Source organism: Chelonus insularis, unplaced genomic scaffold (genome assembly GCF_013357705.1).
Source record: "Chelonus insularis isolate UGA/USDA-ARS -01 unplaced genomic scaffold, ASM1335770v1 contig_67_pilon, whole genome shotgun sequence".
In the NCBI taxonomy this organism is placed as follows: Eukaryota; Metazoa; Arthropoda; class Insecta; order Hymenoptera; family Braconidae; genus Chelonus; species Chelonus insularis.
Genome location: NW_023276701.1, coordinates 357,845 through 368,752, shown reverse-complemented (window position 1 = coordinate 368,752; position 10,908 = coordinate 357,845). Strand labels below are relative to the sequence as shown.

The 10,908-nt window shown below is 31.2% G+C and overlaps 1 protein-coding gene across 1 annotated transcript; it reads left to right on the top strand.

Annotated features, from left to right (window-relative positions):
* The first annotated feature begins 382 nt into the window (after positions 1–382).
* On the top strand, positions 383–6,314 carry dbo (Kelch-like protein diablo). The gene is made up of 4 exons (XM_035089564.1): positions 383–647; positions 757–1,171; positions 1,973–3,329; positions 4,845–6,314. Exons 2-4 carry the CDS (start codon positions 858–860, stop codon positions 5,034–5,036), a joined length of 1,863 nt encoding a protein of 620 aa, XP_034945455.1. The 5' UTR covers positions 383–647; positions 757–857; the 3' UTR covers positions 5,037–6,314.
* The last annotated feature ends 4,594 nt before the right edge of the window (positions 6,315–10,908 follow it).

The window sequence follows — 10,908 nt, the reverse complement described above, 5'->3', positions numbered from 1 at the left end:
GAAATTCCCAAAAAAAAGAGTAATTAGTTATTTATTTTGCATATCTCGAAATTAAGATGGCCGTTCAAACACAGCAGTAGAAATTTATAATTTATTACTTATTTAAGAAATTTTTGTTGATTATTATTATTTGCGGCAGACCTTTCGATTGTTCTCATAATAAAAAAAATTATTTCTAATACTTAAGTAGCATATTTGGAATATAATTGCGAGTTTCATAATTTTTTGAGTTTAGCCCAAGTTTAAAAAATTCTAGATTGGAAACTCAATGTAAAAAAAAGTCGTACCCGCGGTCGGCAATTACTCTCCAAAGATACACCAGGCATTAATGAACCGAGTGTACTATACATAACGTTGACTTATTGCAGTTTGTTGACTTGTGACAAACGCAATGTACTGCATAGTTGTCAAAATGATCATTTTACGTAGATAACTTTAATTGATTTTAATTTAGTGAATAAATATTATAATAGATACTTAAAGTATATTGTATCTTTCTGTTAATGCTATTAAAAATCTTAAACTTTACAAATACGTGGGCACTCTAACTTAACTAATGAAAAGATAGACATAGCCTATTTTTAAAAATATGAAAGCTTCTGATGCAAGTGAAAGTACTTGTGATCTTTATTGATAGAATATTGAAGGTAAGAATTAGTTCATTTAAATGACTATCAATTCAACAATATTTTTATACTTAATTTTTATCAACATTTAAGATTCAGTTATTAAAAATTTTGATCATATTATTTGCAGTATTTTTAATAATCCAAAGATTCAGATTATTAACCATCTAATTGATAATATATACGAAGTGGAAGTAAAAACAATAAGACCGACCTGCTCGGTCCTAGTGAATGGTGTTGCAGATTGACTCGGTGTGGGGTTGGGCGTCACCCCCGCTGCGCCTTCAGCTAGCCGGTGGCAGCCGGGGCGCCTCGGGGAACGCAGCTGCCCAAACGTCTTGTCAAAGAATGGGTGAAATGATTGTAGAACGTGCTCCATCACCAGCACGACTAAGTCATACTTCTGAAAAGCATCCTCGAGCAACCTTGACTGAATTAAACGTTCTAAGGCGGCATCGAGAGCTTTGCGATGTTGTACTTAACGTTGGAACTAGGAAAATTTTTGCACATCGCGTAATATTATCAGCATGTAGTCCTTACTTCAGGTGAATTCAAATAATTAAATAAAAAATATCAGTGTTCTCCAGTGGTTTAGGTGTGATCCGAAAGGTTCGCATGACTAACTTCCCAGTGGAAAGAATGATAAAATTTAGCTTGTTTACCATTTTTTTCAATTTCTTGATGCTGCATAAAAAATGGCTTAACTAATTTTGCTTAAAATCTCATCAGTTTTAAGTTTTATAATCATGCGTTGAACGCAATTAGTTCCACGTCAATATCATTTTTTGTTCTTGAGATAATCGAGACGAAAAATAATTCCGAATGCATGTAAAAACATATGCACATACATACATACATACACACACGCAAACATCCACTGGAAAACTATCGTATTCGACTCTGGGGACCTTAAAATGTAGAAATATGCCACAATATGGCATTTGCAAAATCGGAATTATTACTATAATTTCCCACTGGAAAGTTGATAAATATTAATAATAATTTGTTGATTCTAAGTAACTTTGAATAGCTGTGATGTAAGCATTTGTTATTTTTATAAAAAATTACTTTTGAAAAGTTATCTAAATTGCTACATTTTTAAGAAATCAGTTTATTTTTTAAAATAATTAATTATAGGCATATCATAGATACATTTTAGATAAAAAGAGAAATATATTTCAAAAAATTCACTTTTTGTAGCATTATCTCACATACTTCTATATCTTATAAAGTAAATTTATTACAATTAATTTGTTTCTTAATCTTTAAATAATATGTAAATTTTTTAATGTTTCTGACTTTTTAATGAATGAAAAGCATTTATATATATATACATATATTTTTAGAGCAATGTTTACTGGAGAATTGGCGGAATCTCGACAAACAGAAGTAACGATACGAGATATTGATGAAATTGCTATGGAGTTACTTATTGATTTTTGCTATACATCACATATAATTATTGAAGAAGCTAACGTTCAAACACTCTTACCAGCAGCTTGTCTTCTTCAGTTAGCCGAAATTCAAGACATTTGTTGTGAATTTTTAAAACGTCAACTGGATCCATCAAATTGCTTAGGGATTCGTGCGTTTGCTGATACTCATTCATGTCGTGAACTATTACGAATTGCTGATAAGTTTACTCAACATAACTTCCAGGAAGTCATGGAAAGTGAAGAATTTCTTCTCTTGCCAGTAGGACAATTAGTTGATATAATATCATCTGATGAGTTAAATGTAAGGACAGAAGAACAAGTATTTAGCGCAGTGATGAATTGGGTTAAATATAATGTTACTGAAAGACGACAGCATTTAGCCCAAGTACTTCAACATGTACGGTTGCCTCTACTTAGTCCAAAATTTTTAGTAGGCACTGTTGGATCTGAATTATTAGTACGATCAGACGATGCGTGTCGTGACTTAGTTGATGAAGCAAAAAATTATTTGTTGCTCCCACAAGAACGACCACTAATGCAAGGTCCAAGAACACGACCAAGAAAACCGACTAGACGTGGAGAAGTTTTATTTGCAGTTGGTGGTTGGTGTTCTGGTGATGCAATTGCATCAGTTGAACGTTTTGATCCTAACACTGCCGATTGGAAAATGGTTGCACCCATGAGCAAAAGAAGATGTGGTGTTGGTGTAGCAGTTTTAAATGACTTACTTTATGCAGTGGGTGGTCACGATGGTCAAAGTTATTTAAATAGCATAGAAAGATATGACCCTCAAACAAATCAATGGTCGTGTGATGTAGCTCCTACTACTTCTTGTAGAACTAGTGTTGGTGTCGCAGTTTTAGATGGCTTTTTATATGCTGTTGGTGGTCAAGATGGTGTACAATGCTTAAATCATGTTGAAAGATATGATCCTAAAGAGAATAAATGGTCAAAAGTATCACCAATGACAACGAGAAGGCTTGGAGTTGCGGTTGCAGTACTTGGTGGTTACCTGTATGCGATCGGAGGTTCTGATGGACAATCACCATTGAATACAGTGGAAAGATATGACCCTCGTCAAAATAAATGGTCGCAAGTTTCACCGATGTCTACTAGACGGAAACATTTAGGGTGTGCAGTATTTAATAATCTAATATATGCTGTTGGCGGAAGAGATGATTGTATGGAGTTATCCAGCGCCGAAAGATACAATCCACATACCAATTCTTGGAGTCCAATTGTTGCCATGACATCAAGACGAAGCGGGGTAATAATTTTAATCAATTTTTCGTTGTTTCTTGAGTTAGTTTAAGTTAACGGGCTTACCACAAATTATAAAAATACTTAATTATCTTGGAAAAAGAATACATCAATTGTCAAAATCTGTCAGTTTTCCTCTCCTGAATTTTTCTTTTTTTTACTAAAAAATGGCTCAAACATAATTATGCATAAAATAAAATTAATCCTATGACAATATCATCATTTGTTCTCGAGATACATGAGACAAAAATTAATAATGAACATATATACACACATACCTACACAAAAAGAATATGACATTATTTTTTTCTACAGATTTAAATGAAATTTTGCTATAAGATGTGGTAATGTGGGGCCAGTTTGAACTTGTATTCCTTTGCACTGTGACCCATAGCAAAATCGCCATTGAGAAAAATTTTTCATTGATCTAGGCTTGAAAATACTACAGACCACAGTAAAAAGTCTTACAGTAAAAAATCCAATGTCAGCCCAGTTTGAACTTGAATAAATAATGAATGTTTAATCTGCGTTCAGAACATTTTTAAGAACAATAAAAATGCATGAAGAAAAGTATGTTCGGCCGTAGGAGTTTTTTCTGTGGTTGATAGTATTTCCAGGCTCAGGTCAATTGGAAATTTTTTTTCTCTTTTGTATAACGAATCCGAAAAAAAATTTACTATAGTCCGTAGCAGCATTTCATAATGACCAAAGAGCGTTTTAAATGGTATTTTATCCAGTTTACTAAAACTTTGGAGATAGTCCGCTAGTACTACACATTCATAGTAATTTTTCCTTGTATATATATACATATACATCGAGGCAAGGTGGGTAAAGTGGAACGCGAGGGCAAAATGTACTAATTTATTAGAATAAGTTTAAAAATGCTTAGTGTACTTTTCGTACATTAATTTTTCAATTTTTTTATGCATTAATAATTATTAACATTTGTTAATATACTGCTTAATTTATTAATTTAAATTTTTTCTTAGTGTTCCACTTTACCCCTTCTTCCCCTATACATAATACGCGACATAAATGCTGTCTGAAGTTGGTATAAGAGAAAAGAGATAATATATAGAAAAACCATCCCAATGAGAGCTGTTGGACGGTAATTTTTACCTACTGTTATATGGCTGGGGATACAAAGCAAATGCTAAAATTTCATATGTATCCCCAAGAATTCGTCCAACGGATCCCTATGCGGTGGTTCTTCTATATTATTTCTTTTCTCTGGTATAAGTAGTATAAGTATGGGAAATCGGATGTATAACCTTCAAAAAATTGGATAGCATTTATGTTGCGTCGTGTATATGTATACGCGGATATCTTTTTTAAAATTATAGCATTTGACTTTAGAGACTTTGAAGCGTGAAGATATATGCATTATAATAACTTTCTATTGGGAAATTAGTAAATAATAATTGGATGATGAAAATAACAAAACTCCGAAAATAACTATTAACTTAAGATTATTTTATAGATGCTTTAAAGACATTAAAAACAATCTTATTTCTTGTTAAAGGTTGGTCTTGCAGTAGTTAATGGTCAACTTTATGCTGTTGGGGGATTCGATGGAACAGCGTATTTAAAAACCATTGAAGTTTATGATCCTGAGCAAAATCAATGGCGCCTTTGCGGGTGTATGAATTATCGACGATTGGGAGGTGGCGTAGGCGTAATGAGAGCACCACAGACTGAAAATTATATTTGGTAGCTCAGGCCCCCCTCTTCGGCCCAATCGGCTGAAATTCTGTTAACTCCAGTAACTCCGGTAACTCCATCAGTTCCACTTTCTGGAATAGTTGCATCGACCAATACTAGAAAACGCTATCGACGCTCTATGAGTATCATTTAAGTGTGTTTAAAATTTTGAAACAAAGGTCATCCATACGTACGAAGTAATCTTAATTATTTGCATTTTAAGAGCTTCATAAATCACAAAATTGTGTAATTTTATTTTCTCCAGATATGTAAAATATATTTACTATGAATAGATAAGTAAGCTGTTAGTTAGATTAATCCCTAAATGCATATTTTTAATCATCTGCCATATTCTATTTTTAAAATGGAATAGAATAAGATATTTCATTGTAATAATTCCTTCGAAAGTTAAAGTTTTGTCTGTGTTTTGAAGTTTTAAAGAGACACATTTGTCCCTATATAGGAAAATAGGAATTCGTCGATTTGCGATCAGAATCGTGTTGTTTTTCTTTGTTCGACAGAAAATGTTATTTTTCCAATCTCAAAATGGATAAGATACTAGGTACGTTATGACAGAAAATAGTATTCGAATCATAAGAATAATTGTGAAATATCTTTATGTGCAAAATATTTCTGCGCCTTCGACTTAGGACGAAATTGTCTTTATGGATAAAATTATATGATTTCTTTCCGTAGTGCATAATATACGATTTATCATACTCTCGTGAAAAGCCTATACTTCTTCCATAATTTGAGGTTCAATACAGATGCTTTTCTGGTTCCTAGGGAGGACAAAAATCGTTTGCGTACAAGCGTCGTCGCGTACTAAATATCTTCATAAAATGGAGAATGTTACAACCTAATGTCAAAACATTAAAGAAATTTTAACTTTTCGATGATTTAACAAAAAATTACATACGTATTTTGATAAAAAGCGGAACTTTTTTAGAAAGAATATTTGCTATTCTCATATTCTCTGTCTGCAAGAATCTCATTTTTGCCCACAATATGTAATGTACTCTAGTAACGATCTAATCAAAATTAACAGTATTTACAAGGAGTTCGAATTTTTTTTTTATGTCATAATGAACAAATATTGAATAATATATTTTTTTTTGAATCTTAATTTTTTTTTATTGATCCACACTTCAATTAAAAATGTTTCTCATTGTTTTTAAGATTTTTCTCATTATACATATCAGATTGATGTAATAAAATACACTCAAGGTTAAAATGAAATTTGTGAACGTTTAGGAAATGTATAAAATCTCAATTTCTTAAGCTAATTTATAAATGATTTTAGTCATCAATATTGCGAAAAAAATAACAACATGATAAATAAATTTATTAAATTATTTTCGCGTTAAACGATTTTTTCGATAGAAAAAAAATGATCCACAAAAATATTATCGATGACTTCTTAATGTATATTTTAACATTTGTCATTTTTCATTGGAAGAGGACCCATATGATTTTCAATACAATTAAAAAGAATAGTTACTAATTGTAAACATTTAAACAAGTATTATTGTACAATTTTCTATATATTTAATCGTTATCATGTTTCTAACTAATTCTAATATTAATGTTTCCAAAAAGCTTATTTATGTGTACAGGTAAACAATGATGGAATTTTTGTTCAATCTATAATTTCAAAACAAATTGAAATTGTTATTAATTACAGATATTAAAATTTATTTAATTGATCAACTTAAAATAATACTTTAATTGAACACTGTGCACGAGCAAAAATAATTTGATGAAAAGTCAATTTAACGTTATGAAATAATGTTAAGAATACAATAGTGTATATTTTGTGTTATAAAAGCGCCAATTCACAATGTTTGAGTTAGTCATTTACTGATTGAAAAAAAATCCTGTTATTGGGTGTAAAAAATACATAAGCTTAATGGTAGAATTTTTGTTTTATAATATTCGTCAATAATTTTTATTTTCAATGTTTAGCCACATTAACAAAAAATTAATTCATGAGCTATATGAGGTAAGAATTTTATTATAGAAACGCAAATTATTATTTCAAAATTATTTGTTATATCCAAAAATGTGTTTTGGAATCAGTTTTAACTTAATGGTAAAAAATGATTCAAAAATTATATTTTGTCTCAGACATTTCACTGTACATATAAAAATATTATAATAAATCAACGGTATTCGAGTCTAAGGCTACGGATTTGGAGTTAGTTAGAAATTTATGGGTATGAAGATTTAGTTAGTTCAGACTCTGAACTAATTAAATCGATAACAATCATCACGTTTAATTTATAAATAGTTTTGCCAATATTTTACACAGTACCAATTTCTCAAAGACCTCTGTTAGCTATCCTTTCTGAGATGTCTAATTTTGAATATTTTTTAACAGATTCCTAAAAAATATCTGATGGATGTTTTAAATGTTAGATGTCTTAAAGTTTTTTTTTGTTTTTTCTTATATTTTTTTTTATTAAAGTTTGTAAAGCTCCAGAAGGAGCTCATTTCAGCGTACACATAAATAATTGTAAATACAGATAAGAACAAATATACAAATATCAGTGCTCTGCAGTGGTCTGAGTGCGACTCGAAAGGTCCACACGACCAACTTCACTGTGGAAAATATGAAAAAACACCTCGAATAGAATTCGTTTCCATTTTTTATAACAAATGGAATTGTTATAAACGAAATAAGTCTGTTTTTATTCATTTGATATGGTTAGTTACTTTATTTCAGTAAAAGAAAAAATTGTGCGTTAGAAGAATTCGAATGTACCTCATAGATCTTTTTTTTCATTATTTACAACGAATTTCATTGTTATACACGAAAAAAGTATGTTTTCATTTATGTCATACGGTTGGTAACATTTCTTTAGTAAACGAAAAAATTATGCGTTAAAAGTACTCTTATATATCGAAAGGGTCCCTATTTTTATTGTTTATAACAATTTAAAACTTATTATTTAAATATTACTATGATCAATAATCACTTGTTAGTAATAATGTTCAATTGTTATGGACACAATTCTATATTATCAACAATTATTATGAACTATTATAGCGTCTTTAATGCTGTTTTCTCAATCCTGACACGAGTTTAAAATTCTTTCATTGCTGATATTGTTTTTTAAATTTTTTTTTTTTCGATGAAATATTGTCATTATTTTTTCATACAAGTATTCTAATTATTTAATATTTAATATATAATTTATAAATTGCAAAATTCAGGTCGTTTTCCATTTTTGCCAGTTTTTTGATTCTGCATAAGAAACTACAAGACCGATTTTGTTGAAAACCTAATCAGTTCTAAGTTGCGCAATTATGTGTCGAATGCAGTTGGTTCCACGTTGATATCATTTTTTGCTCTCGAGATAATTGAGGCGAAAAATAATTCCGAACGCACATACACACACACAGACGTCCTCTGGAAAACGGTCGTATTCGACTCTGGGGACCTTAAAAAGTGGATACATGTCAAAATTCGGGATTCGCAAAATCGGACCTATTACTATAACTTCCCACTGAGAAGTTAAAAATATAACATTATTACAATATCATCTGTGACACTAATATATATTTATAATACTATTACATTACTATTTGTTGCCTATGGTTAAATTTTCAGTTTACAGGTACTGAAAAATTGGCGATAAGAGAACAGATTGTTGCTCTGATTGATGTTCTCCTCAGTGAGATTGCATTTATAAGTCGTGTCACTACATAACGTAATTCTCGCTGCCGATTCTACCAGCGCGTAATGATTTGATCTACAACGATTGACTGTAACAACTGACCGACGATCAAGTTCCAAGACGGTGAACCAGAGTTTAGAGTGTTCACTGAAGTTGTTTGCGAAGTATTCGCGGCCTTTTTGGGTCTATTATTGTTCTTAATTTTCTTTTTGAAGAGTTTTAATTAGTTGGTGTAGCCAATGGGACATGAGAAATGGGGTTGAGTGGTGGTCTCTCTAGCGAGTAGGTCAACTGTCTTTGATTCCTGTGTGAGAAGGAATCCAGTAGAATTCCACTTACCTATCAGGGTTTCTGCTATGGAGCTGTGAGAAAAACCTTTTGACGTCTAAAATATAAGAGTGAGTTCTGACGGCGAAAGTAGTATTTTAGAGGCTCTGAAGAGCGCCGAGAGAATCAGAAAAGACTATGAAGTTAAGACCACAGTGCTGTTCGGTTAGTTTTCGCAGTAAAAACCGACGCGTGAGAGGAAACAAATATCGAACATTAAAAGTTAAGGGTAGGGCGTTGACCGGTTGCATGCGACTTTAATTCCATCAGTGAATATCGTGGCTGCGTTTTTTTTAGCGACTAAGCAGTCGATGGCATGATGGGAAACGTGCCTGTTGATGGGATATAACAGGTTACTGCTCAAGTTATCTTGACACACCTTCACCATAACTCGGTACTTATTTTATTAACAATCCACATTGCTAAAGACCCTACTAACGTCAAGGAAGACTTCGAGGACGTCCATGTAAGGTAACTGAGCTTCTTCTATGACAACGCGACACTAGTCGTGTTGTCTGCACATGAACAGTTTTTTCTAAACTAGAAGTCTATCTGTTAATATGTATTAATTGATACATGTATAACAAAACACTATTTAAGTGACTTTTTTTTGTATACTGTCATACAGTATTAAAAAAATATGTTTAATAAATAGAATTCTTTTTATTTAACCATGTGTAACCAACATGTTTCTTTTAAACTTTTGAAATTAAAATATATTGCTGCGCTTGTGGAATTTGTTCAAAATCGACATAATGAGGTTCATTCTTCTTGAAAAAAGATAAATCTTACAGGCTTTTTCAGAATTTAAATAGGAAACATCACATTTGAATAGGAAAAGTTGAAAAATTTCTAACACCCGCATGAAGTCTAATAGAATTATATAAATCTGATTAACACTACCCAGTAAACACTGTTATATTGTGGTTATATATCCTTGACATAGTTTTTGTTACATATTTTATTACAGTTATGTTACCATGGAAGTAACATAGATGTTACTATTTCCGCCTCAATTATATAACATTGTTTTATAACTTTGTTATACTACAGTAATATTATGATTACATAACATTATTATCAACATTGATATTGTTTAGATTAAAAAAAAAAATTGTCAGCAATGTATTTTTATTGGATTTCATTGCTTTTGTTTACTATTATATTATTTTTTAAGTGTAATTTGATTTCTTTAGTGAAATGAATTTTTCGTCATGCCTGCGCGGAAAGTTCACTTTTCCATTGGAGAGGGGTTGAACTTTCCACTCAGGTATGACGAAAAATTATATTCAGCCCTAAGGAGGACAATTAGACAAGCTTAAACCACGTGTTTACCCCCCTCGCCTTCGGCTCGGGTTGTAATTTTACACGTGGTTTGAGCTAGTCTACTTTTCCTCCCTAGGTGTGAAATATACTATTTCCTATTTGGGGGGATTCGAACCTACGACCGCCCGCTGGCACGCAACTTAAACCTACGTTTTTACCCACTGGGCTGGGTATAGAAATATATAGAAAAATGAGAATAATTGTGTAAATTATAGTTCATTTTAGTTATTTTGTAATAATTATTATATATAATGTCTTCTTTTTATTTTTAATTGAGATTTATTCATTTTTGAAATTATAAGACATTTTGTAAATGTCTTAGGTTAAACAAATTGATAAAAAAATCCTTATTTTCTGAGTATTAAATACACATAGCCAATGATAAAGTGAACGAGAAATTCTCTGACAATTTAAGTACACAAATAGTTCTTGAACTGTAAAATATCCTTATAGCTTAGAAACAATTACCCTGATCTGCTATCAATCTCAGTTTATTTACACATTGAAAAGAAAAGCAACTATAACCAGAATTTTGTAATGTTACATCTGTAG